This window comes from Chelonoidis abingdonii, chromosome 14, assembly GCF_003597395.2.
Source record: "Chelonoidis abingdonii isolate Lonesome George chromosome 14, CheloAbing_2.0, whole genome shotgun sequence".
Taxonomy (NCBI): domain Eukaryota; kingdom Metazoa; phylum Chordata; order Testudines; family Testudinidae; genus Chelonoidis; species Chelonoidis abingdonii.
The window spans coordinates 3,985,173-4,010,531 of record NC_133782.1 but is presented as its reverse complement, the minus strand read 5'-3'; the positions used below and the strand labels follow the sequence as shown (position 1 = coordinate 4,010,531).

The following is a 25,359-nucleotide window of genomic DNA, read 5'->3' as shown; positions in this document are numbered from 1 at the left end:
AAGTCTAAAGAAAGGAGATCTATGCTTCAAAGGATCAGACCCTTTCCAAAACCTTCAGAGCATCTGCCAAGATTAAACACACAATTCAATTTAACAAATGCAGTAGGAACCTGGTTTATACAAACCCATCATCCAAAAATACCCATTTATCCAAAATTAGGAGGTGTCCTAACATTTAGTATTGAATTGGAAGGTCAGTGTATCCCATTCTCCATTTACTGGAATAAATTACATTCTCTTCTTCTCTTTTGATGGACGGGGTTTTAATGTATTTAGTGTGAGAAAAGAAAAATTAAATAGTGCCATAGTTAATTCAGTTCTTTCTCACGTGAATCAAGTTTAGCACTTCCCAAATGCTATGTAGGACAGTTCATTTTAAACCTTTCCATGCACCATTTCTCACACTGTCCAATTCGTTTGGGGCTGGGGGAAGCTGACACAGTTTTACTGGTGAAGTATGTGTGTCTCTTGGTAGATAAACATACAGGAATAGGAGTGTCATGTTTTTAAAGCAAATGCACTTTGATGCATGGACTCCCTATGCTGGAATGAAGAGGATAAAATCCCCTCTAGGTCTTGAACAATAAAAAGGGTGTCCAGAAGACTAAGTGGGGCTTCAAACCTTCAGTCACCCAAGAGATTAGTTTAGGAATACATTAAGACCTAGTCTATACTTGAAAGTTAGTTCAACATAGCTATTGTACTCAGGGATGTAAAATATTCAGACCCCTAGGCATCGCAGCTGTGCTGACCTAAACCCAGCTTTAGATGTCGCTAGGCTGATGGAAGAATGCTTCTGCTGACCTAGCTACTGTGGCCCGGGGAGGTGATGTTCCTACCACAATTCCATCAATGCAGGAAGCATCTACAGTATGATGCTACAGCAGCATAGCTATGGTGCTGCAGCTGTGCCGCTGTAGTTCCCATAGTGCAGACATGGCCTAATTCTTAAACAAAAACATGTGGCATCAAAGTTTTCCCATAACTCACAACTTCAGCATCTTCATGCTTCCTAGGTTCTTAGGAGAAATTTAAGAGCTAAAAATCAGATGTTCCCTTCTTCCTGCAACTTGAGCAATGGATTCTAATCTCAAGCAGTACTCGAATACTTTATACATCCTCATCTCCTAGAATTCAACAACATACTTTGATGTTACACTGCCCACTCCCACTTATTTCTGCACTGTCTCCTCTTGACTACAACAGCCTATCCACGAAACACCAGAAAGAAAGAGAAAGTGCCAAAACACATCAAGCATCCCATACCTTATAATACTTGGATATTGACTGAACTGGCATGAAGCTGGATGTGCCTTCTGGAGGATCAATGCTAAAAACAATCTAAGAAACAGATGGATACATCATAGAAAATGTTAACAAATGCCTCCAGCAAAATCAGTAACGTGTCACAAACAATTATGCAAAATGATTGCTGTTGCAATAACTTTAAAATATATCTTTCAGTATTTGTTTTTTATACTCAAGTGCTGTAATTCTGTTCACAAAAATAGACGCAATGGTGAAAGTATCTTTGACAATCAGGACAAATATGTTTAAATACTTGGAAATCTTTTTAGGACTTCTTCACTGTGAGTTGAAAATACCTGTGACACTATTAAGTAGAAGGGGAAAATAAGCATTAAAATGTATAATTAGAACCTAAAAGGGTTTGCTAGTATTTAAACAAATTTGTCCTGATTGTCAAATATACTTTCACCGTTACATCTATTTTTACAAACAGAATTACAGCACCTGAGTAAACAAAACAAATATTTGCAAGCACAAATGGATAGTTACAGAACTAGTGAGCCACCTGTGTGAACAAATACCAAATTTACGCAAGCAACACAAATAACAGTGCATGTGTAAAGTCCAGATAATATTTAGTCCTGCATCAGTGCAGGGGACTGGACTAGATGACCTATGGAGGTCCTTTCCAGTCCTATATTTCTATGGTTCTATGTTCTACACAATTAAACAGGATTTTGGTTAATTTTATGATGAGTAGAAACACTATACAAATACACAAGCTGGCAATGATACAGGCTACAGCTGCTACAGCCAAGTTTCTTGAGACATTTAAAAGGCATTAACAGTGCTCATGAGAATACAGTTCATAGTTAAAGGAAGGCGTTTCCCATTATAGTGAAGAAAAGAATAAAAGCGGCGTCCTTGGAAAGTATAACTGATTAAAATTAACCTTAGTGTGGCCAAAAGGAGTTTTAGCAAATGTCTTTAAAACAATTTTTTTTTCAACAAACAAAAACAAACACAAGATAAATTGAAAAGTTATACCCCTGAAAACAGGGTTGTATAACAAGCAAGCAGTAAGGCCCACAGAATAGGGTCCCAGAGAATAGCTGCGAACTGAGTCAGAAAATCCAGCTTCTATTGCTGGTTCTACCACTCAATTGCTGTGGGACACTGAGCAAGCAATTCAACCAATGTACCTTATCTTCCCCACATGGGGATAATGACACTTGCCTTCCTTTATAAATCACTGAGACAGATGAACATAAAGTGCTACTGTTATATCAGAACATACATATGATATCTATTGAATCGATATAGAAATACAACACCCTTTACATGGCTGGGCATATTTCACACACATGAATGCACGAACAGCTCAGTTTTACAAACCAATCTTCTATTGGCCCAGTGATGTGAGGGACCAGAATTCAAACACCTCACTTTTATAACTTCCAAAATGTAGGCATGTCCATCTCACCAGACAGGATAGGAGCAGCTGGTTACACTGACAGGTTGTAGCAACTCCTATGAAGTGGATGAGTAGCAGCCAAGAAAGGTTCTAAGGCACTCAAAATTGAGTAAATTCTGGATGATGTGGCACTTGCCTAACAGACTCATTTCAACCCAAAGGTACTGGTGCACTTTTGACAAGAGTAAAACTTAACATGATAAATCTCATAGACTCCCCATGAAACCTCCTCTTTGTGCTGAGCTTCTGAACTGCGTGTTCCCAACTAGATTGACTGTTAGGAATGAGACCCACTATTATTGTCTGAAAGGCAGCCTGATTCGTCTGGTGAGGCACCACTGAGCTCAGCGCTGCTGACCAAAACCAAGACACGTTCATACCACACATCCAACTGAGCAGGGTTCTAAGGTTCAGAACAGTACATGATCTGAAGCTCAGTGTGAAAGTACTTTGACCCCAAATCTGATTGTACAGATAGAAGTTGTTTAAGGTGTGGATGGCCCAGAGCTGGTAGACTGTTAGGAATACAGCTCTATGTCTGACCCAGTGGTTCTCAACCCATTGTGGGCTGCATCTGCAGCTCTCTCTGTGTTAGGTGGGCTGCATCCACACAATATATATATACGCCTGTACGGCCCTCAGGATGTCACAAGGGCTGCAGCTGTGTGCTGACTGGGCCGCAAGCGGCCAGCAGTTGAGAACCACTGGTCCAATCTTTGCCATGCAAGAGGAAGGGTTAATACATTAATTCTGTTCTTTCAAGTGACCTCCGGAGGGGTGTTTTCTGTAATATGCTTTTGGATGTTTGCTTTCTGGCAGCACAGCTAACCGTAGCAGGACCAGTAAACAACGGCTACTGGGAGAAGGAAAGGCTAATTCCTTTTAAGGTAAGAGAGGTGAATCAATTGGTGGAAGACGGAGGAAAGATACCGTGATGAATGAGCTGCCTATTCTGCTGTACGAAGCTAGTTATTTTTTCTTAGAAAAATACGGAATAGAAAACAAGATCATCCCTTCCTGCCAAATTCCAACTCTAGAAGAAGGGGGAGAGTTTATTCAGCTGCCAAAGCATGCAATTCATGATGGGAAAACTAATAAACAGTTATTGGGAAATTCACTATTACAGCTTCTCATGTTTCCAGGAATCACCAGTGAAGTGAAAACATTAACTACTTGAATGCTGCCAAACGATCCAAGTACAGGTGACAAAATGCATTTCAGGTACATCACTTGGAAACAGCAACATTTCAGGTTTAAGAGTGATAGCCGTGTTAGTCTGTATCAGCAAAAACAATGAGGAGTCTTTGTGGCACCTTAGAGACTAACAAATTTATCTGAGCATAAGCTTTCGTGGGCTACAGCCCACTTCATCAGATGCATGGAGTGGAAAATACAGTAGGGAGGTATAAATAAAGCATATGAAAAGATGGGAGTTGCCTTACCAAGTGGGGGGGTCATATATCACATTGGTATATGTGCAGATGAATGCCACACCATCAGGGGCTCATTCACTTGCATATCTACCAATGTGATATATGCCATCATGTGCCAGCAATGTCCCTCTGCCATGTACATTGGCCAAACCAGACACTCTCTAAGCAAAAGGATAAATGGACATAAATCTGACATCAAGAATTATAACATTCAAAAACCAGTAGAAGAACACTTCAATCTCCCTGGACACTCAGTAACAGACTTAAAAGTGGCAATTCTTCAACAAAAAGACTTCAAAAATAGACTCCAATGAGAAACTGCAGAACTGAAATTAATTTGCAAACTGGACACCATCAAATTAAGCCTGAATAAAGACTGGGAGTGGATGGGTCACTACAAAAACTAATTTCCCCCTGCTGATACTCTCACCTTCTTGTCAACTGTTTGAAATGGGCCACCTTGATTATACTGGCCTCATTAGCACTACAAAAGCGATTTCCACCCCTCTTCTTGTCAACTGTTGAGGATAGCCCACTTCCACCTCAATTGAATTGTCTCATTAGCACTGACCTCCACTTGGTAAGGCAACTCCCACCTTTTCATATTCTGTCTTTATACCTCCCTACTGTATTTTTCACTCCATGCTTCCGATGAAGTGGGTTTTAGCTCATGAAAGCTTATGCCCAAATAAATGTTAGCAACATTTCAGTACAACATCAGGGTTTCAGAAGAATGCAACCATATTCCACTGAGCAAGAAGTTTAAGAGCAAAGTATCTGGTGTAATTATAGGGAATGCTGGAGCCTACAAAATGTAACATTATTACCAGTAAAGAGGAAAGTAAGTAACAGTCATATAAAGTCTTTGGCAAGAAGCGAGACGGCGGACTGACATATATTGCCCTCCCCAGATGAAAAAAAAAAGAAAAAATTAACTGTTGGTACTGTATACAGACAGAAAATACAGGGGAGGCCATTTGAATTAGAAGCCTGTTAACATATTACGGTGCTTTGGTAATTAAAAAAGCACATAAGAGTGGTTTATGCTGTTACCAAATGCAGAGCAGTGCACACAGTTATCCAGTTCAGTTTTCAGATAAAGTGAATTTCACAGAATGTGTTGAATGTTTCTGTTGTCCCCCATGCTACTCCGCCCTGACAGCTAGCTTTCTCCTATCCCCCTCCTCCTGCCTTTACTAGTAGTTCTGGCCCTTTTGCGCTTCCTACAATTTAGTTTACATTTACAAGCAGCATCTTCTCCCAGCAAAGAGTCTGTGTGGCACATGCTTTCTGAGTAAAAAGAGTGAAAGTTAACTGCTGCGGGGGACTACTAGCCACTAGGGAAAGAAAGTCCTTAGAGCTACAGTGAATAGAGGGAGTCAGGGGGTCACAACCAACTACAGCAGTCCTCAGGGTCATTGGAGTGGAAGGTGGGAGTAGGCAAACTACTGACTATACAGGGTCACTGGTTTCACTTATTTTTCGTTTAGTTTAAGTGTCATTTATCAATCTGAATTTATTTCTTGCATCTTTACCTGGATGTCCAAATCTTTACACTGAATTTATCAATGATTTCTATATATTAAACAATAGAGCAAAGAGCAAGAACAAAGCAGCAAGACACGTATACAAATCTTTACAATGATTATCACCTCTCTCTATGAAAGGCCAGAGGAAAATCTGTTCTGATCCAAAAAGGAAAAAGGAAAAGTTGGGAGAGTGCACAGTCAAATTTCACTATCAGCTTTCAGGGAAAGTTCCAATTAAATTTGACATACAGTGACTCGATCAAGGAGACTGCCCTGAAATCGTTAAAGTCTGGAAACAAAGCGACCCCATCTGAAATGTCAGCAACTGTTTCAAAATGAAAGAATTACAGTTGTGATATACTACTATTCAGTCTGACCTCTTGGCTCTCCAGACTTCATTGTGTACTTCACTGATACAACTCAGAACAAAAGCGTTGGCCAAATTCAGACGTCAACTAGGATATGAATTTCAGTTCACTAGTCCACAGTATCCTCTAAGCTCTTTGCAACCATTTCCTTCCTCAAAGGCATATTTATATTTTCTAGTCCTGCAACAGGAGGGAGATTGCTAGTGCAGTGTACTCAACCATGTTCTTCTCATGTATTATTGAGCTACAGCTGTAAAACATTTTATAGGTGTCCTATTTTAAAAGTTCCTTACAATCAAAAGAACAGAGATTAAGATTATCTACATTTTTCCCCCAACTGCATCTTACTCTTTCATGGGAATATCTCTTCTAATCAAATACTGCTGGTTGCTATTCGCACAACTCAACAATCCAGCTCCTCCTGGTGGTTAGAAACAACTGAATCATACTTTAATCAGACACCTCTAAAAGAGACGTTTATATCTATAGAATCAGAGAATATCAGGGTTGGAAGGGACTTCAGGAGATCATCTAGTCCAACTCCCTGCTCAAAGCAGGACCAATCCCCAGACAGATCTTTGCCCCCAGATTCCTAAATAGCCCCCTCAAGGATTGAACTCACAACCCTGAGTTTAGCAGGCCAATGCCCAAACCACTGAGCTATATATGAATCTTTAAGATTGCCTGTTCCCATCTCATCACAGTGCAGAGAAATATCAACAGATTTTCATTTTCCCTCATTTCCTGCTATGTCAAATATCAGAAGCACACAGATGCCTAACTCTTTTATAGCTGGCTTCTGAATGCCACAAATCAGTTCTGTATTTCCTATAAATGAACTTTCAGCCCACAAGGTGCCAAGGAAGTCTGGTCCTGGATGTTAAGAAATGAAACTCACAAAAAGGTTTCCTTTAGAGACTAATCTCTGCACTCAAAGGAAATTTAGCATAATGTTGATTTAGATGTTTTAAGTAGATTTTCACCTGTATTCCATATGTCCCACTGAATTATATAAGTAGGAGCAATTTCTCAATAGAGAAAACTAACCAGAACAGCTATTCTCACACCTTAACGCTTACAGTGAAAGGCATGAAATCTCTGCTGAAACACACTACCAAACTACAAGCTACATGGAGGCAGCTCTGTTTGAGTCTATAGTCAAGTAGAAATTCTTCCCTCAACAGTATGTCAACTCCCAATAACGCTTAAGAGTTAAACAAAAACACTTCAAAGAGAAAAAAAGACGACTTTGGTGTCTTTCCACATCCTCCACTATCTTTTCAATCTTTTAGAATTATAATGAAGCAGCAGAACAGAATTATTTACCTGAATAATGTCTGAAAGTTTATGTAATCCAGCTATGTTGGTAAATATTCCAGTACCTAGAGAGGATAGTATATTAACTTTTTATGTAGGCAAATGCACATATGTATTTACACCCATACCTGAGCGTACACACACACACACACACACACACACACAAATGTGCACTGCACACATCCATATCTCACTCACTACCACAATGATTATGAATAAAGTGGCTCAAAAACATCATTGGATAACAAAAAAATAAACTAAACCAGCACATTGCCAGCACAGCTTGGTGTGCAACAAGAACACGACGATTTCATAATATTTTGTCCCATCTCCGCCATGCACTGAGAAGTTGTAATGTAAATTAGCTTTCATACCCCTCACATACATTAATAATCAATGACAAAATCTCAATGGAGGTTCTCTAAACTGAGAATCTGGAGAGGCTGGATACTAGCTGTTTATAAGGTATTTCAAAAGGGAACATTATGCCATTTTCCCTTCTAGGAGTAATAAGGCTTCCCGCCCCTTACAGGCACCTGACCACTTCCCACTGAGTATTACTGCCCAGTTAAGAAGGTAGCATACATAGTTCTGCAAAATCGCTTTCCTGATATCAGCGAAGCACTCAGAGATCCTGCAGACTATGCATGTAAACAGGCATTTGAGAATAAACAATTTTCAAATTGTCAGTTTTCCACTTGCTGAAACTATGACAGAGGTGAGTGGGTGGACACTTTTAACTGCCTTTTCACAAGCCTATGGCACAATTAATGTTGCTCCCATGCAAAGGGAATACAGGAAGAACATTATGTGAATAGTGCTCATTCTCCCTTCCTCATTTATGCCCCCAAAATATGGAAGCTTCCATTTGCCGTCATCTGTAACTTACAGAACTATACATAGTAGCCATGGCGACAGGTTTACACTCACGGCCTGACAGAAATTGTTCAATCTGTTCCAGCGACTCCAGGAGGGAAGTTTTGGTTTGGAATGTGATCTGGGCCTCTGCAAACAGATCAAAGATGTAGCTGCAATTCAAGAAGAAAAATACAATTGGACAAACTTTGCAAATAACCCTACATTTAGTAACAGCAATACCTTGCCCTTGTAGTTCACTGTATTCCCTTCTCCATAAGCGATAAGGGTAAATAAAAGTAGTAACTACTTTGTTACAAGATTAACTGAGATAATGCTGGGATATTTTTGTTTGAAAGCCCAATGACCTTCACCACCACATCATCTGCAATTACTTTTCATGCACACCTTATTACAACACACAATTTCCTTTGGTTTACAAACAGTTCTGTAGAGAGCCTGAAGTACCTCAACCAGAACGTAGTTACACTGGTACCTTAATATGAATCAGTATTTCACAAGCCAGCATTTGACGGAAACAAATAAAGACCACCATCCAGTTCAATATACCCTATTATTCATGTACACGCTCCATGCTACACCTTCCAAACTTTAAGTTACTATTTTTATAGGAGCTGCAGTTTCCAGCTTACAATATGGTTAGACCTTGCCATTACTAAACAATGAGAGGCTAAAGAGCAAAATCCCAATCACAGTAGGATAATACTGTATTGAAAGCATCATATAATAAACAAACTACTCGCTACTCCTAAAGGCATGGGGTCAACTGATTTAGGGTCACATTTGATAGATTTCATAATTAGTATAATCAGAGGCTGAAATGCTCTTCAGAGTTTAAAACATAACAAATTACTGAAATACCATGAAAGCCAGTACAGTGGGGAACATCTTATGGGGAGCCACTGAATAAAGTTACGTAATAAAAGCTGATTCTCAGAGCTAGGGTAATATGACTAATGCTAACAACTAGTATACCTTTTAAACACTTACTGCCACTTGCTGTCCCAGAGGTTTCCTATTTCAGAGCACGGTGCTACTTTCATATGGAACTTTGGAGGAGAAACTCACATTGGAGACAGTCTCATTAGGCCAGAAGTCTCTTCTCCTAACGTACAGTCACACTAATGAGGAGGATAATACAATCTCAGAGCACCAATTGGCACCTACCTCCCTTCTTTAGTGACCCCATTTCCATTATCTGGCAGCTGCACAGCATCAATAGCATTTTCCAGTTGAAGAAGAATTCCTTTAAGGCAATCAAAGGAGAAAACAGTTGAATTTATACTGTTAGGGCCTTTGTTACAAAGATAGTCATCTAGTTCCTCCCCCTAAACCTAGCTATTATCATGTTTGTGTAACCAATCTGACACTTTAAAAACTGCTGAAATATACATTTTAAGTTTTTCCAAATGTTTAATTTTTAAAACTTCTTAACATTTATAGTTATGACCTTATAGTTATAGACCACTTATCATCCAAAAGCCCTTTGTAAGTATTTAATTAATTAAGTCTCACAACATCCCTGTGATGTAAAATCTATGTAGGAGAATAGAACATATGTACGTTTGCCTATTTCCTTGCATTTACAAGGGATCCTCACATCTAAGAGAATTTGCTACTATGTGAGATTTTAATAAATATATAATCTTTCACTCACTCTGACACCTTTGCAAATTTATTTCACTAAAGACCTCTTTAATTCAGTGGCAGGTCACCATTTTGTATAGCTGAGCCTAGGAGATGAAGCTTATGAAACCATGGGAGAAACAAGATAAGAGAAACAAGGCATAATAATACCTACCTCTTCTATAGCACTTTTTAACAGTGAATCTCAAAGCACTTTACAAAGGAGGTGAATATCCACGTTTTACAGATGGGGAAACTAAGGCACATGGAGGTAACTTGCTAAATGTCACCCTGCAGGCCAGTGGCAGAGCCAGGAATAGAACTGATGTTTCTCCGGAGTCTCACTCCAGTGCTCTATCCATTGACTCATACTGCCTGTTCATAACAGTGAACTTCATACTGAGGACAACCAATTACACAGTAAACTGAGATTTTACATGCCACCTTATTCTATGACTCTCTGAACTACCATTGCTGATCTCCTGCTGGCTTATTAGAAGGAAGTATTCTGATTAAGTGAGCACCCCACAAACAGGCAAAAACAGCAATATGAACAGCTCATCTAAACAGTTCAAATATTGTCTAAGCCATGCCGAGTAATTTCTGTGATTAATTTGAAGTTGTAGGACGGAACTGTGGAACTAAGCATTTGAAAATATTTATTGGCAACAAGAATATTCAAAATCCCCCATTTAACACAACCTTGGACCACTTTGGTAATGTATGGGACCCTGAAGTTTTCTGCCCTGCTGAGCTGAAAAACATTATCAGGATTTCCATTGTACTTACTTCCTAACGCCATAACTCAGGATTAGAGATCTTAAACTCACCTCGCACTGCCCAGCAACATGAGCAACAGAAGACAGATCACTGTTGCAGGGGTTACAAATTAACGACTTTTCCTCAAACACTGTGGAAGTGTTCCCAGAATCAAGATGCTATTGGATCAATTTTCAAAAAGCTGCTCTGTTATTGCCAGCAAAGTTCTTTTCTATTCCAACATGTATTCTTTTTTGGTGGGATGAAAAATGTTATTTAAGGTCAAATTCTTTAGTACAAATTCAGCTGCTGGCTGGCAGAACTGTCGTTGCAGCAGAGTGGTACAACCAATGTTCCACCAAAAGAGAGATGGATTACAAAATTTGCAAAGTCCCTACAATGGCGAAAATGACGAGCCGTAGGAGGCATTCTTCTCTCAGCTATACAAACCTCTCAGCTCTGCTGAAAAAGGCTGACTGCTCAAAGGACCAGAACACCTGACAAAATTTCTCTCTAAAATAAATAGAAGACCGTCCCCTATGAAGCTTTCACCTATGTGCCTGACAAACGTCAAAGGGTGCCATAGAAAGACCGCATGAGGTTGATTTACCATTATTTCCCAGAGCACCTCTTTTTCCTATTGTATCAAAAGCAATTTTGTTGAGATAATTTAACACAGATGAAATGGTACTTACTCTTTATCTTTGCTATATCTTCAAGCTCCATGTTCAGTCCTGTTTGAGAAGGAAAAACAATTCACTCCTAATTACACAGGGATTAGATGAAGTGTTCAGCATTTGAGGCAACTGCTTCTTAACTTAATCCCAACTTTCTCACAATTTTTCAACTTGCATTTTTCATTTCTCCAGGAAAGACTATTATTGCCAACTGCCTTTCTGGATATTACAGTTTTTGAAGGCTAGACTCAAGCAGTCATACAACTACATATTTTGTATTCTATTTACTTTTCACCTCCTTGATCCCTTATTTCATGGTAAAAGATTTGGTTACAACTTGATGTGCTTGGTTACCATAAGTTAGAAGAACAGCAACAATGTTGGCCAAGTAGAAAGTTCCATCTATCCACCACCCAGATTTGACCTCAGAGGGACTGACTAAGAGAAACAGTTATTTTCCAGATTTGTTGACAATGCCACCCCATACATCCCTTGCAAACCATTAGCCCCTAGCTATCAACACACCTGAGCTGGCAAACTCCATATTGAATTCAGCATGGATTTCATTTTGTTGAACTACTTTCGCTTGTTCTTCCAGTACCACATTTATAGCATCCATGGCTGACGCCAAGTCGTAGGGAGTCAAGTCAAAAGAAGATGACTCTTCACACAATTTCTCCTGAAATTCCAAGAAATACAGAATTTAATGTTATTTGCATTCTAATATTGCACTGGGTGTACTGAGCACTTCAGAGATTGTAAGGTCAGAAGGAACCATTGTGATCATCTAGTCTGACCTCATATACAACAGAGGCCATAGGACTTCCCTGAACTAATTCACATTTGAAATAGAGCATAGCTTTTAGAAACGCATCCAGTCTAGATTTAAGTTTCCAGTGACAAAGAATCCACCACAACCCCTGGTAAATTGTTCCAATGGTTAATTATCCTCACTGTTAAAAACTGCAACTTATTTCCAGTCCTAGCCCATATCTACACTTACCTATAGATAGGAGCTGCTGTGTCAATTCAGTGGGTCTGCTGAAGATCCGCTAAGTTAATGGCAGAGCACTCTCCCATTGACTCCAGTACTCCAGCTCCCTGATAAGAGTAAGTTAAGTCGGCGGGAGAGCATCTCCCATCAACAACGCACGGGGTAGGCACTGTGGTAAGTCGACCTATGCTACGTTGACTTCAATTACATTATTTATGTAACTGAAGTAGTGTAACTTATGTTGATTTACCACGGTAGTGTAGACAAGGCCTATATTTGTCTAGCTTCAACTTCCAACCACTGGATCTTGTTATAACTTTGTCTGTTAGATTGAAGAACCTTCTATTATCAAATTTCCATTCTCAATGTATGCACTTATAGGTAACATTCTTCTCTTCAATAACTAAATAGATTAAACTCCCTGGAGTCTCTCACTATAAGGCATATTTTCCAACCCTTTAATTGTTCTTGTGGCTCTTCTCTGAACTCCAATTTTTCAACATCCTTCCACTTTTCAGAGTCACTGCTTCCCAGGATAGATTCCCCAAACATAAAATTGTGGCCTACATTCTTTGTTCCTAGATGTATCACTTTGCATTTAGCCATATTAAAACAAATATTGTTTGCTTCCACCCAGCTTACCAAATGATCTGAATCACTCTATATTAGGGACCTGTCCCCTTCATTATTTACAATTTCCCCAAACTTTGTCTCATCTGCAAACTTTATCAGTCATGATTTTGTGTTTTTTTCCAGGTCACTGATAAAAATATAAAATAGAAGAAATCCAAGAATGAATCCCTCCAGGACCCCACTAGAAACCCACATGCCTGATGATGATTCCCTATTTACAATTACATTTTGGGACCTGTCAGCTAGTTTTAAATCCATTTAATGTGTGCTACTTGATTCTGTATAATTAATTTCTTAATCAAAATGTTCTCTGTTATGTTAAATGCTTTACAGAAGTCTAAATATATTACATCACTTCTATTACCAATTTGTAATCTCATCAAAGAAAGGTACCAAGTTAGTTTGAGAAGATCTATTTTCCACAGACCCATGCTGGTTGGCACTAATTATATTATCCTCCTTTAATTCTTTACTGAGTCCTGTACCAGCCTTTCCATTACTTTGCCTGGGACTGATAACAGGCCTGTAATTACCCGGTAATCATTTTCACACTTTCTAAATATTAGCACATTAGTTTTCTTCCAGTCTTCTGAAACTTCCCCAATGTTCCAGGAGTTATTGAAAATCAACATTAATGATCCCACAGAGCTCAGCAGTCAGCTCCTTTAAAACTCCTGAATGCAATTCCCCTTTTTGGGATGCAACAAGTTTTGAGTTAGCAAATTGTCATCTATAATATTTACAAATTCTGAGGACATTTTAGTACTGGCAGCACAGGAATCCCAGCATGTTATTCAGATTGAAGTCCTCCAGGATAATGCAATTTTTTTCCTATCCATTATAGTTAGGCACTCGAGGAGATGGTCAATCTATTCCTTAGGGTGATTTGGTGTTCTGTAGCAGAACCAAATTAGTACTAGGTATGTAAAATTTTAAATGGTCAACTGGTAAGCATCAGTCTTACAGTTAACCACCAGCCCCAGGCTGGCCAGAGCAACCCCAGCCCCACTCCCTTTAATCGATTAACTGGTTAAACAATGTAATTTTAATCATTTAAATGGTTAACTTCTTAAACAATATTTACATCCCTAATTGGTAACCCATCTTGTGCTATATCTGTTAGGACACTGATACATAAGCATTCAAGATAATTTGCTTCTGACTTGTCAGTGACACAAACAGATAATGCCACTGCTGATACCATGCCACTACTCCTCCCCTTTTGCCCACTTGAACCTTTTAAATAGGTTAAAACCACTGACTTAGCATTCCAATCATGCAAACCATCCCACCCAGTTCCAGTAGCACCTACTAAGTTGAATTTATGCTCAAATAAGCAATTCCAATTTCTCTTTTTTACTACACAGGCTCCTAATACTGGTATATAGACAAAAAGAATTTCTTCAGTTCATCTCTCTTGGTACCTTGATTAACTTTGTTCTCAACATCATGTTTTTTTGTAACTGAGTGCTTACTACTTCTCCCATTTCACCATCCCGTTTTTGCTAGTTTAATGCCCTCCCTGTCAAGTCTAGCCAGCCTGTAGCCTGGAAGAGTGGTTCCCATTCTACTGAGATAGAGGCCACGCAAAGTGGACATTCCCCTCATCCCTACAGAAGGTGGACCAATGTTTCACAAAACCTAATCTTTCTGCCATTTACCTAGCTAGCGGTTTACTTCTAAAGTCTTCTGCCTTTTGTCTTCCCTTGCTCATTGCAAACAAAGGATTTCAGAAAAGATCACAAGAGCATTCTTCTTCTGCAGTACCCTTCCGAGTTCCCTGAAGTCATCTATGATCTATGAGGTACCTCAGGAAACAGCATCATTAATGCCTTATGCATTATTACCAGTGGATCTCTGCCTCCTGAGTTCAGAAGCCTATCCAATCTTCAAGTCACATCTGGTGTCTTTGCTCCATGAAGACAGCACACCATCCCGTTTTCTGCCTGCTCCTTTGAAAAGGATGATGTTGTTGTTCTTTGTTCAGAATTCCCAAGGAGGATTTTCTGTCTTTCTTGGTGGTTGGAGATCTCTTTGTGGGTACATTTGATTGTTTTGTGGGTTGGGCTGAGCAGCCAACCACAGGTATGTCCTGTACAGCACTTTGTTTCATTTGACCAGCTGCATCTTCACAGATGATATCCTCAGTTTCTATGCTCATAGACTTTAAGGTCAGAAGGGACCATTATGATCTTCTAGTCTGATCTCCTGCACAACGCAGGCCACAGAGTCTCACACACCCACTCCTGTAACAAACCCTGACTCTTGTCTGAGCTGCTGAATTCCTCAACTTGTGGTTTAAAGACATCAACATGATTATTATTAGATTCTTCTACTTATGTGGAATTCCTCCTGGACTGATTCTATCTGGTGGTCATGGCCTGCCCCTCCTCTTCTGCCTTCAGCCATGTAGAATGCACCTGAACTTCTTGCCTCTGATGGTTACAAACTGCCAAGTCTCCTCTCCGGTTCCCAATATCCTTTGGTGACCAATTTCTTCCTTTCTTTAATCTGGGGTAGCAATGCTTCCTGAATCTGGATGTCCAATAACTCATCAGCCTCTCTCATACTCTGTGGTGTATGTGCTTGTTCTTCTAGACCAAAAGTATTTGCTTCCATAAAATTTTACAGGAAACAAACATTCCTGTCCTTTGGAGGACCTGTTCTGGATTTGAACTTGGGACCTCTCACACAAGTGAGAATCATACCACTAGACCAACACATATATGAAGATGCAGTCCTTTGCACTCAAGATTTTACAATCTAAAATAGCAAGTAATGAATCAAGGTAGAGGGATAAAATACAACATACAAACATGCCATCTTAGATTTAAATATACACACACACACACAAATAAAGAAAATAAGTATCAACTATGGAGAAGGGAACTGAATAATCTTACATGAGCGATGTGGTCTAATGGGCTGAATACTCCTCAATTCTAATCTTAGTTTTGACAATACTTCTCTGTCGCCTTGGCCAAGTCACAACCCTCTCTGCCCCAGATTCCTCATCCATAAAATGAAGATGGTATTAACCTTCCTCCCAGCTGTGAGAAATAGTAAGTACTTGCTTACATGGGAAAACTGAGATGCAGAATAAGCTATTATACAATAACTATATTGGAATAGCTCCTCACATGCATGTTATATTTTGGAATAAAAGTCACTTTTATTCTAGAATAGAGTCATAAAATTTAAGGCCAGAAGGGACCACCAGATCATCTAGTCTGATCTCCTGCATAGCACAAGTCACCAACACTACCTGCACACTAAGCCCATCAAGCAAAATTAGAATAAAGTATTACAGCCCACAGGAGATTTGACTATTATGTTCCACAGGAAAAGAATAAGAGGATTGAGGGGCACCACTGTCCAAGGCCCCTACAAAGAGTGTCTACAGGGTAAGCAAAACAGATTATTCCAGAATAATTATTTCAGTCAATTTCCCTGTGTAGACAGGCCCTAAGACTTATAACATACTGTGAAGAGGAAAAGCTCTGTGGGAACCCAGTTCACTTTTTAATGGAAAGGGCTATTTTGATTAAGGAAGCAAATATAGTATTCCAACACTAAAAATAATTTCTACACCTACTTCAGGCCAAACATCCTCCACTTCTAGCAGCCATTTTGCAGCAAAATAGACAACAATGCAAGAACAGGCACTCTAGTAAATAAACATTGCTGCTGCCAGAGAGAAATTCAGAGTGGTGTAATTTGGCAGATCAGGGGCCACATTTTAAGAGTTCCTTTATACTTCATTATCCAAGCACTGAACTAGTGTTTGAGCCAGTTAGGGGTATAATCTTGTAATGCAACACCTTCGGATATCTTCTTGATAGGAGGAGGATGCTCCAGCAGGAATCCAATCTTTCCTTTACAGAGTTCCTATTGAAAGAGGCCACCAGCTGTTTCTTTGTTCTTAAAAAAACAACAACTCAACAAATATGCTTGTGAAATAAGTCTGATTTTCTATCATTGCTGAGACACTCACCTGCTATCCAGCATTTAAAGGTGAGATAGCCCAACATGTCAGAGCAGAACGAATACAATGCAGTGCGGTGCCTGGGGGGAGGGCTTTGTTTGCAATAAAGTACATGAAAGTACACCAGAGCCTGCTTTTCCAGCTTCCATCTACAACTCTGCAAGGTGGGAGTACCCACTGCTAGCAGAGACTTAATACTTTCATCATGGAGTTCACATTCCATAGAAGCCGAACCATTCTAGACCCAGAACCCTTCTTTCCAAAATGTTTTGGAAATGCTTTTCATACATCTAATTTGCACGTGCAGCTACTGCAGCTGTATGTTCAAGCGACTAGTTTAGACAGATGTACTAGTTAGGCACACACCTAAATATCTAAGCGCAGCAATACCTGAGTGAGCAATCACAGAAATTCTGTGCACTTTTGACAATAAGAACCAGAATGATCAAATCTGGTTAGTTATTCAGTAAGCAAATAAAATTCCACATCTCTTCCAACTGCAACACAAACACCTGAAAAGCCAGAACTGGATCAGACTACTATGGTAAGAATTGTTCAGTTTCTTCACTAATAATCACTTCTTCACTTCTAATCACCAATTATATAACAAACAAGCCAGGTGCTCCAGGGCTGCTTGCCAAATGAAGTACCTAGCAATTTCCTGATTCTGCAGTCATCTGAATAACATGCCATAGGAAACTAGCGACCTGTACATTCCAGCAGAGAAGGGGTTAAAATCCCTGGTGCCAGCTCCCAGCTGATCCAAAGATCTGCCAGGATTGCTTCAGAAAAGCAATAAGGCTGTGCAAGAAACTCTTCCACAAGAACAGTGAATAACAGTTCTGCCAAGCACAGTATTACTCAGGGGCTCTGCTGTACTGTAAATGTACGTCTTTCAAAAAGGTTTGCAATATCTAGCACTGAGCATAAACTGCTGAGTATAAACTCTTCTGTCTGCTCCCTAGGCTTAATCACTGGTTTGAATAATCCATCCTACTTCTTCATTATGTAAACGTTTTACCTGTAATGCGGTGATATTCAGCCCTTCATGCTTCAGGAACCAAATCAACAACGAACATTACCCAAAAGAGCCATAGTAGTATGAATTCATTGTTTCATTTACTATCATACTATATATAAACAGTAGGACAGGGGACATACTGAGTTCATATAATTCTCACAGCAAAATGACTGACCAAGTATTATTTTATCAACTACAATTGGTTAATAACATAGTAAAGGCATCCTGATTGGTTAATAACTCAGACTGGTTAATAATCAAATTACACAGTTTTGATATCGTGTGCTGCAAAAAGCCACAAGAGACACATTAAAGAGCCATTTGCGGCTCACAAGCCTCCATCCGAGTATCACTGCTGTAACGTGTCCTCTTTACTCTATAACCAATACACATTCAGTGATGGACACAATGTAAGAAGCTGCACTGATTGTATTACATCTATTTAAATCCTTGGTATCAGAAATTGGGGATTCAATCACTTACAGAAGTGTGAAGCCCATGACAGAAGACGACGGAGCAATACCAGAATCCTTGCTTCCTAACTGATCACATAATTATAGATGGAGAGTAGAAGGTGTACTGCTACAGATATTTGTTTTCTGCATGAATCTTAGCATTAGCTAAACCAACTCACAATTCAACATAGATGGAGTCGCAAATGTATACTTAATAACTACCTTTCTAAACTGATCATATTAGCAGCTGAAATACTTTCTTTTATTGTAGCTTTCGCCTTGGTACAAGTAACCTACAAAGGTCAGGCTTTGTGTTTGGGTGAGGAAGCGGAAATGGTAGGGGAAAAAAACAGATATAATTTACCACATTGTGAGCTTCATCAAGTATTACCACAGTCCCTTTCAGATCTAAGTTGTGTGATCTCCGGCTCTAAAAGCAAAAACAAAGGGGACATGGGTGAGATAGCAACATGGCCTTTGGACACAGCTTGGTGAACTGGACCATGAGAGAATTTGGAAGGGATATAATTCACTATGGAATGTGGCAAGCAAAACAGTTCTGGCAGCTTACACTGCAACATATTCTCTTGAAATGGAGATGATAATAAATGTGTCCTCTACAGGTAAGAACGAGGTCATACACCTGTGCTAAAAGTTAGATGACATCATGGGTCCATCTTATGTATAACAGCCGTCTGTCTTGTGAAGGAGTGGGACTGGGGGCCAAAAGGTGAAACAGAGGCGCTCACATGCATAAGAAAGAAGATAACATTAATACCTTAAGGGATGCATTAACGAATTATAATTCATTCCAATTTCTCTTTTTGTCGTACTTTCCACATATATTTTTTGTCATCTTTGCAAAAAGAGAACACACCCACAGTATTATGTGCAGTACAATTATAAAGTTGTCAATTCATTTCCTAATATTCTCTTCATCTTTAGCTCACTTTGATACTCTGTGACAGACTACAGATCAGCCTGCTCTATTTAGCACTGGTGAGGCCTCAACCAGAGTACTGTGTCCAGTTCTGGACATCTACCCTCAGGAAAGATGCGGACAAACTGGAGAGAGTCTAGAGGAATGCTAGGAAAATGATAAAAGCTTTAGAAAATCTGACCTATGAGGAAAGCTTAAAAAACTGGGCACGTTTAGTTTTGAGAAAAGATGACTGACGGGGGACCTGATAACACTCTCCAAATATGGTAAGGGCTCTTACGAAGAGGATGGGGATAAACTGTTGTCAGTGTCCACTGAAGATAGGACAAGAAATTATGGGCTTAATCTGCAGCAACAGAAATTTAGGTTAGCTATTAGGAAAAACTTTTTAACTATAAGAATAGTTATGCACTGGAAAAGGTTACACCAAGGGAGGTTGTGGAATTATTGTCATCGCTGAAGGTTTTCAACAACAAGTTATACAAACACCTCTCAGGGATGGTCTAGGTTTACTTAGTCCTGCTTCAGCACACAGGGCTGTATCTGATGATCACTTGAGGTCCCTTCCACTCTTAGATTTCTATAAAGGCACTACATAAGAAACCAACGGACATTCTCTTATTGAACAATGCATCTTGCAGGAAGCACAAGACATCAGTGCTCTGGGATCTGCATTGGTTGCCCACTGATCTCTAAGTCAAGTTTAAGATGGAATGGCCTGGGAACTGCCTACCTGAAAGACTGCCTCTCTTTTCGCATCATACTGTAACAACTGCTGTCAGCAGAGGTGTCTCAAGCTGGATTACCAACATTATAAAGAGAAGAGACTAATGGCAGGGCATTCTCTGTGAGGGCCCTGGAACTCTGGAAATTGCTTTCTACCTTGATATGAAATTGCCCAAATTTGGTGACCTTCTGGTCATGCTGCAAAAGACATCTATTCAACAGGATTTTTGAAGACGACTGAGGGAATGCGGCCTGGGCCAAAAGAGGGGTGGAAAGGAGCTGTTTTTGAGATGACTACCAGATCGTATAAAGTTGCTTAGGATATGTCATAATATTAATTGGATGTTAGGGCACCTGGAGCCTTGCACAGGTGTCTTTCTTAATATTTAAATGTAAAGAAACATCACTTTTCATACTACAGGTAAATAGCACAGATTGGTGTCTTTTACTATCATGGAGGTAACTCTTCAAAAGATACTTATTTCAAGGTATGTCAAAAAGATTGTCAGGATATAACTTAGTTTTCTTTATGAACATAAGAACAGCCATACTGAGTCAGACCAAAGGTCCATCAAGCCCAGTATCCTGTCCTCTGTCAGTGGCCAATTGTTTATTGTATGACCAACACAAACAATGAAAGGGAATTTTGTGCCTTGCAGGGTGAATTCCACTGACTAAATGATATTGAGCTCCTGTTAAAACCAAAAAACCCATACTCCTTGATTGTAGAGGAGAAGGAAATTCAAAGAGCAAGATGTGCAAGCATCCATCTTTAAGGTTCTTGATTTGAATTAGGTTATGAAGTTTTGCCTCATGTACTCTGTGCAGTGTTTTAGCTAGTTTTGAAGTGTACCACCTCAGGAGCTTGCTTGCTATGCACATTCTTTTTGGCATATCCACTAAAATCTGATTAAAAAGATCAATAAAAAAAATTTGAATTTAAAAATAAAAATGTTACCTTTGAGTCTAGTAAATAGTTGTAAGGCATAAAAATAATATCTGCTTGCTGCTTCAGGCTCCGAGATAGATAATAAGGACAAACTCTGTTAAAAAAAAAAAAAAAGTATGAACTATAAAATAATATCCAGAGAGAGACTAAAGTGCTCTCAGCCTTCATTTACTGTGTTTCAGGCTCTCAAAGGTTTCTGAACAGCTTTTTAATGACTGGAACATTAGATCTCAAGGCAGATGCCTCACTTTATCCCTGTGGGCCCTTCTTATTTATACTTCAGTGACAAGGAATGCCAGACTCAACACTTAACTGTGCAGCCCAGCAAAACACAGACCCAGACACCTAACAGGGGAAAAATGAGGTGGCTTAGTGGTTAATGCACTAATCTTTCTCCCCTGAAGACGAGGATTCAATGTTGGATTAGATAATTAAAACTTTAGTGGTAAGAGATTGTGTGGTCTCATCCACCTCATAAAACCACCATATCACCTGCATAATCGGCAGTTCCTCCTCAGGTATGCTTGACTGCAATCACTATCTGGTCTCTGCAGCAGATCAGGACTCAAATACACCAGCAGCTCTAGGAAGTGGCATTAAGATCTCAGTGCAGAGATGGATTTCTTGAGAGTTCTTTGCACACATCACTACTCGACTCTTGTCATTGCTGCTCATCTGGAACTTTTAAGTTCATACAAATGGATTCCCCAGAACAAGGAGGCCAGTGCGGAACTTTTACCTGTGCTTGTTTCCATTTTTAACCAAGTCTTCAATATCTAAGATGGAGTTGGTCAGTTCCTTCTCTGTACTCTTCTCTGTGAAGGAGAGAATGAACAGTTACAGAAATTGAAGCAAATAATTACATAAACATAACCACATGTGGGGACTGTACTTCGCTCCACATTCACTGGATTCTATCAAAGTCTCTTATCTTGATTCCCTGGATTGAAACTAAGGCCTGAGGTTATTCTCTGTAGCTCCACCAGCATCGAATACTCCAGCTGCACAAGCTTCAGACAAACACGCATTAGCATTTGAAGATTTCAGTCAACTATTTTGTTCCATTCACTCCATGGAGAACTGTTTTATAAATAGTGTTTGATTTTTACCCTAATGTTCATATTACAAGAAATAATCCTGCACTGGACCTCTTGGGATGGCCTAGATGTAACCTAGCAGGTCCTTTTCCATCTTTAATTTCTATTATTCTATGAAACCTGGCCCTGCTGCTTCCAAATTCCAGGCCAGGCTCCAAGAAAATGTGAACATCTATTGATTTAACTCTTAATTACATTTTTCATAATAAGCCACAACATGTGTAGATGATAGTTTGTGAGCTAATACACATGTTGGTGCTATAATTTTTTCAATGGTTCAGTCCTAACCTAATTTCTGGTTTGCTCAGTTCCTGCAACCCAAAATTCAATGACTCAAATGCCTTATAATTCACTCAGGCAAGAGGAACTGCTATCCTTTCCTTAACTTGGTCTTGTGCTGAAGAACTGTTTGTGTGTGTGCGTATTAGTAAAAATTCAGGATGACAGTTTACTAGTCTAAGCTTCATCTTAAAATATATAGAACCACAGGTTTGAATCCTAGCACAGTCAACTCAGCCATCATCCTTCAGAGGATACAATAAGCACATACAGTTTATTGAACAGGGGTTCTGCAAGGATATTTAAAACTATCTGCACCTGAAGACAAGGGGTCTGTCATCCCACACCAGCAGACTCCTTGGCTACTTCCTCCCTGCTCCCTCACACTGTGTATCATATAGCATGTTGGTTCTCTGCTGAGTTGCAGTTCAGTAGTGCTGACAACTGTTTGGTGACTAACATGATATTAATTTGTGGTCTGATCCAAATCCCCAAACCGACTTTCTCATTTAGCTCAATTGCTAGCAGACACAGCAAAGAGGCCAAGAGCTGAATGGGCATGTAGAACAAAATACCCTCTCACTCCTAGAAGGACCTCTCCAGTTCAAGAGTGAGGGATATTGCTGGGATTATATGGATAATTTGCACTGCTGCTGCTCTTGCTCTGTTTTGTGGACAAATTAAAAAGATTTCAGCCTTCAGGGATATCAACCCTGTACCTTTCCTAAGCATTAGCTTAAAAACCTATTAAAAGTAAATGTACATGCATACATTCAGGTGCCGATGGGTCCTCTCATTCCTTCTCAACTTCCCCATCTACTGGCCAGGTATCTCTCTGCCCAAAATCAGGGCATTGCCTCCACAGCCAAACTTACCCTCCACGTTGTTATAGAAATGGCAAGTACGAGCCATCACTTTCATTCGGCACATGTGGATCTGCAAGACAAAGCACATTTCAGGCACAAAGACACAGCTGGCTCAAGGCTGTGGAGGGAGGGGCAGGGTAAATGAACATATTCAGTGACACCAGCTCAGCATAATAAGGAATGGGGAAAGGTTTCTCTAAAAAAACAATCCCTCTTCTTCTCACATTTTCTGCAGACCTTGATCACAGTGCAGCATCTACCCCAACCAAGCACAATGTAAGATCAGGTTATAATCCATAGCCTACGAAACATATGGCTTCACTGGGCTCCTTCATAAAGAGGCTGCCATTTGTTCCTAAATTTCTCCATTTCCTAGGATTTTTGTTGTACAGCCATCATTACGCCTCCATACTTCCCATAGACAGGTCCCTCCCCAGGGGCATCCACCTGCCCCTCTAAGACCCTTCTAATACTGCCTCTTTATTCAGATACCAAGAGGGCCTGCAGAAATGCAGCATGTCTTTTGAGCATCAAGCTAGAAGCAATGCATACCAGATCATCAACAACGAGAATCAAAACAGGGGGATACCGACAAGTTGTCCTGCCAAAGAAAAAGGGGAAAAAATCCTCTGAGCATCACCAGTATGTTGAATTTCTATGGCACCTTTCAAATAAAGACTTAAGTGCCTTACATACATTAGACCATGTAAGGGAAGTAGTATTGAACCCAATTTAAAAATAAGGAAAACTAAGGCAGAGAGAAAAGGGACACCGGCCATTTGAAATTTAGTCAATTTCAGGGAATGAATCAAACATCACTGCAGGGCCTACACCTGCCTACAAATCCCTGGGCCAATTTTTGCAGCTTTACAATCAGATTTTCCTCTCAGTGTTCTTCCCTTCCCTATTGGTATACAGAACACTCAAACAAACACGAGGAAAGTGACAGACCACTCAGTTATTTTTCCCCATTGGTCTTTTTTCAGCTAAGGTAGTCCTTAACATTACATGAGACAACAGTAGGTAAAACATTTTCTATCAGGAGCATGATTTTTGAATTGATGGTGTCATTTTAAACTACTTGCCCTGGGTCACTTGGCAAGCAAGTGGCAGGACTGGAAGCTGAATGCAGAAAACTAATTCACATGCTCTCACCAGTCACAGTCACAACCCCTCTTGAAAAGGTAAATCCCAGAACTTAATTCTTCACTAACAGAGCAGGACAAGAACACAAACTTTCTATAGCACTCCAACTGTACGGTCAACTAATACCTCTGAGTTTTGCCAAGGATTGCAATGAACTTCAGCGTTAGGAGTTACATGCCTTAAAACCAAGATACAGTCACTTACACATATGAAATGTGCACAACTTCACTGTTGCGTTCTTACCTGTATGTGGTTACTCTCCTGCCTCTTAACTTCGGGGTTAATACAAAGCTGCTCTCTGGAGCCCAAAACACACACCTTTGGCCTATTTAAACAAAACACACAAATAGCTGGTATTAAAAAAAAAGGGGGGGGGGGAGGACGAGAAAAAAACAGACTTTTGAACACATATGTTGCTAGCTTGAGTCAAGTATTTCAAATGTGAAAGTTGGCTGGGAAGAAAGCGGGTGTCAGAAATTTGGGAATCTCAAGGCTTTTCAACAGCTACATTTCTCATCTATAACATCACTTTTTTTTTTTTTTTTTTTGGAGCAGCAATAAATTCTCAGTCTTAAACATCCATAAATGAAATTATTTTGACGGGGCAGGGAGTAACCAATAGTAGCTTTTAGTCAACTCTCTCAAAAAGCCCCCCCTACAAAATCTAGATCCCATTATAATGCCAAATCTAAATACAATGGACCTAAAAAAGAATCCTCTCGCACCATAATCTATTTTTGAGATAGCAGGGAGACTGGATTAATGATAATTTACTGCAGAAGCTGTCGCTGAAGGCAAGCATTCAAAATACCTTTGTTAATTGAAAAGATATATCCATACACATATGCAAGTGGTTACTAACTGACAAATTAAAAAAACCAGAACCATGGAGCTACATGAAACAGCACCATTGGCAGGAATACAAGCAAGATATTCTATATTAACCCAGATAAACTGAAAA

The 25,359-nt window shown here is 39.7% G+C and overlaps 1 protein-coding gene across 4 annotated transcripts in view; it reads right to left on the bottom strand.

Annotated features, from left to right (window-relative positions):
- The window catches only part of RTEL1 (regulator of telomere elongation helicase 1), a 118,728-nt gene that overhangs the window by 87,532 nt on the left and 5,837 nt on the right, over nucleotides 1-25,359 (bottom strand). For all 4 annotated transcript variants that reach the window (XM_075072174.1, XM_032766496.2, XM_032766500.2 and 1 more), the window contains exons 5-15: nucleotides 24,642-24,723; nucleotides 23,262-23,322; nucleotides 21,750-21,825; nucleotides 21,020-21,104; nucleotides 18,760-18,825; nucleotides 11,833-11,986; nucleotides 11,326-11,364; nucleotides 9,413-9,491; nucleotides 8,300-8,397; nucleotides 7,379-7,434; nucleotides 1,267-1,341 (exon numbers count right to left, since the gene is read on the bottom strand). In XM_075072174.1, coding sequence (XP_074928275.1) covers nucleotides 1,267-1,341; nucleotides 7,379-7,434; nucleotides 8,300-8,397; nucleotides 9,413-9,491; nucleotides 11,326-11,364; nucleotides 11,833-11,986; nucleotides 18,760-18,825; nucleotides 21,020-21,104; nucleotides 21,750-21,825; nucleotides 23,262-23,322; nucleotides 24,642-24,723 — 871 coding nt within the window. The remainder of the gene's footprint in view (nucleotides 1-1,266; nucleotides 1,342-7,378; nucleotides 7,435-8,299; nucleotides 8,398-9,412; nucleotides 9,492-11,325; nucleotides 11,365-11,832; nucleotides 11,987-18,759; nucleotides 18,826-21,019; nucleotides 21,105-21,749; nucleotides 21,826-23,261; nucleotides 23,323-24,641; nucleotides 24,724-25,359) is intronic.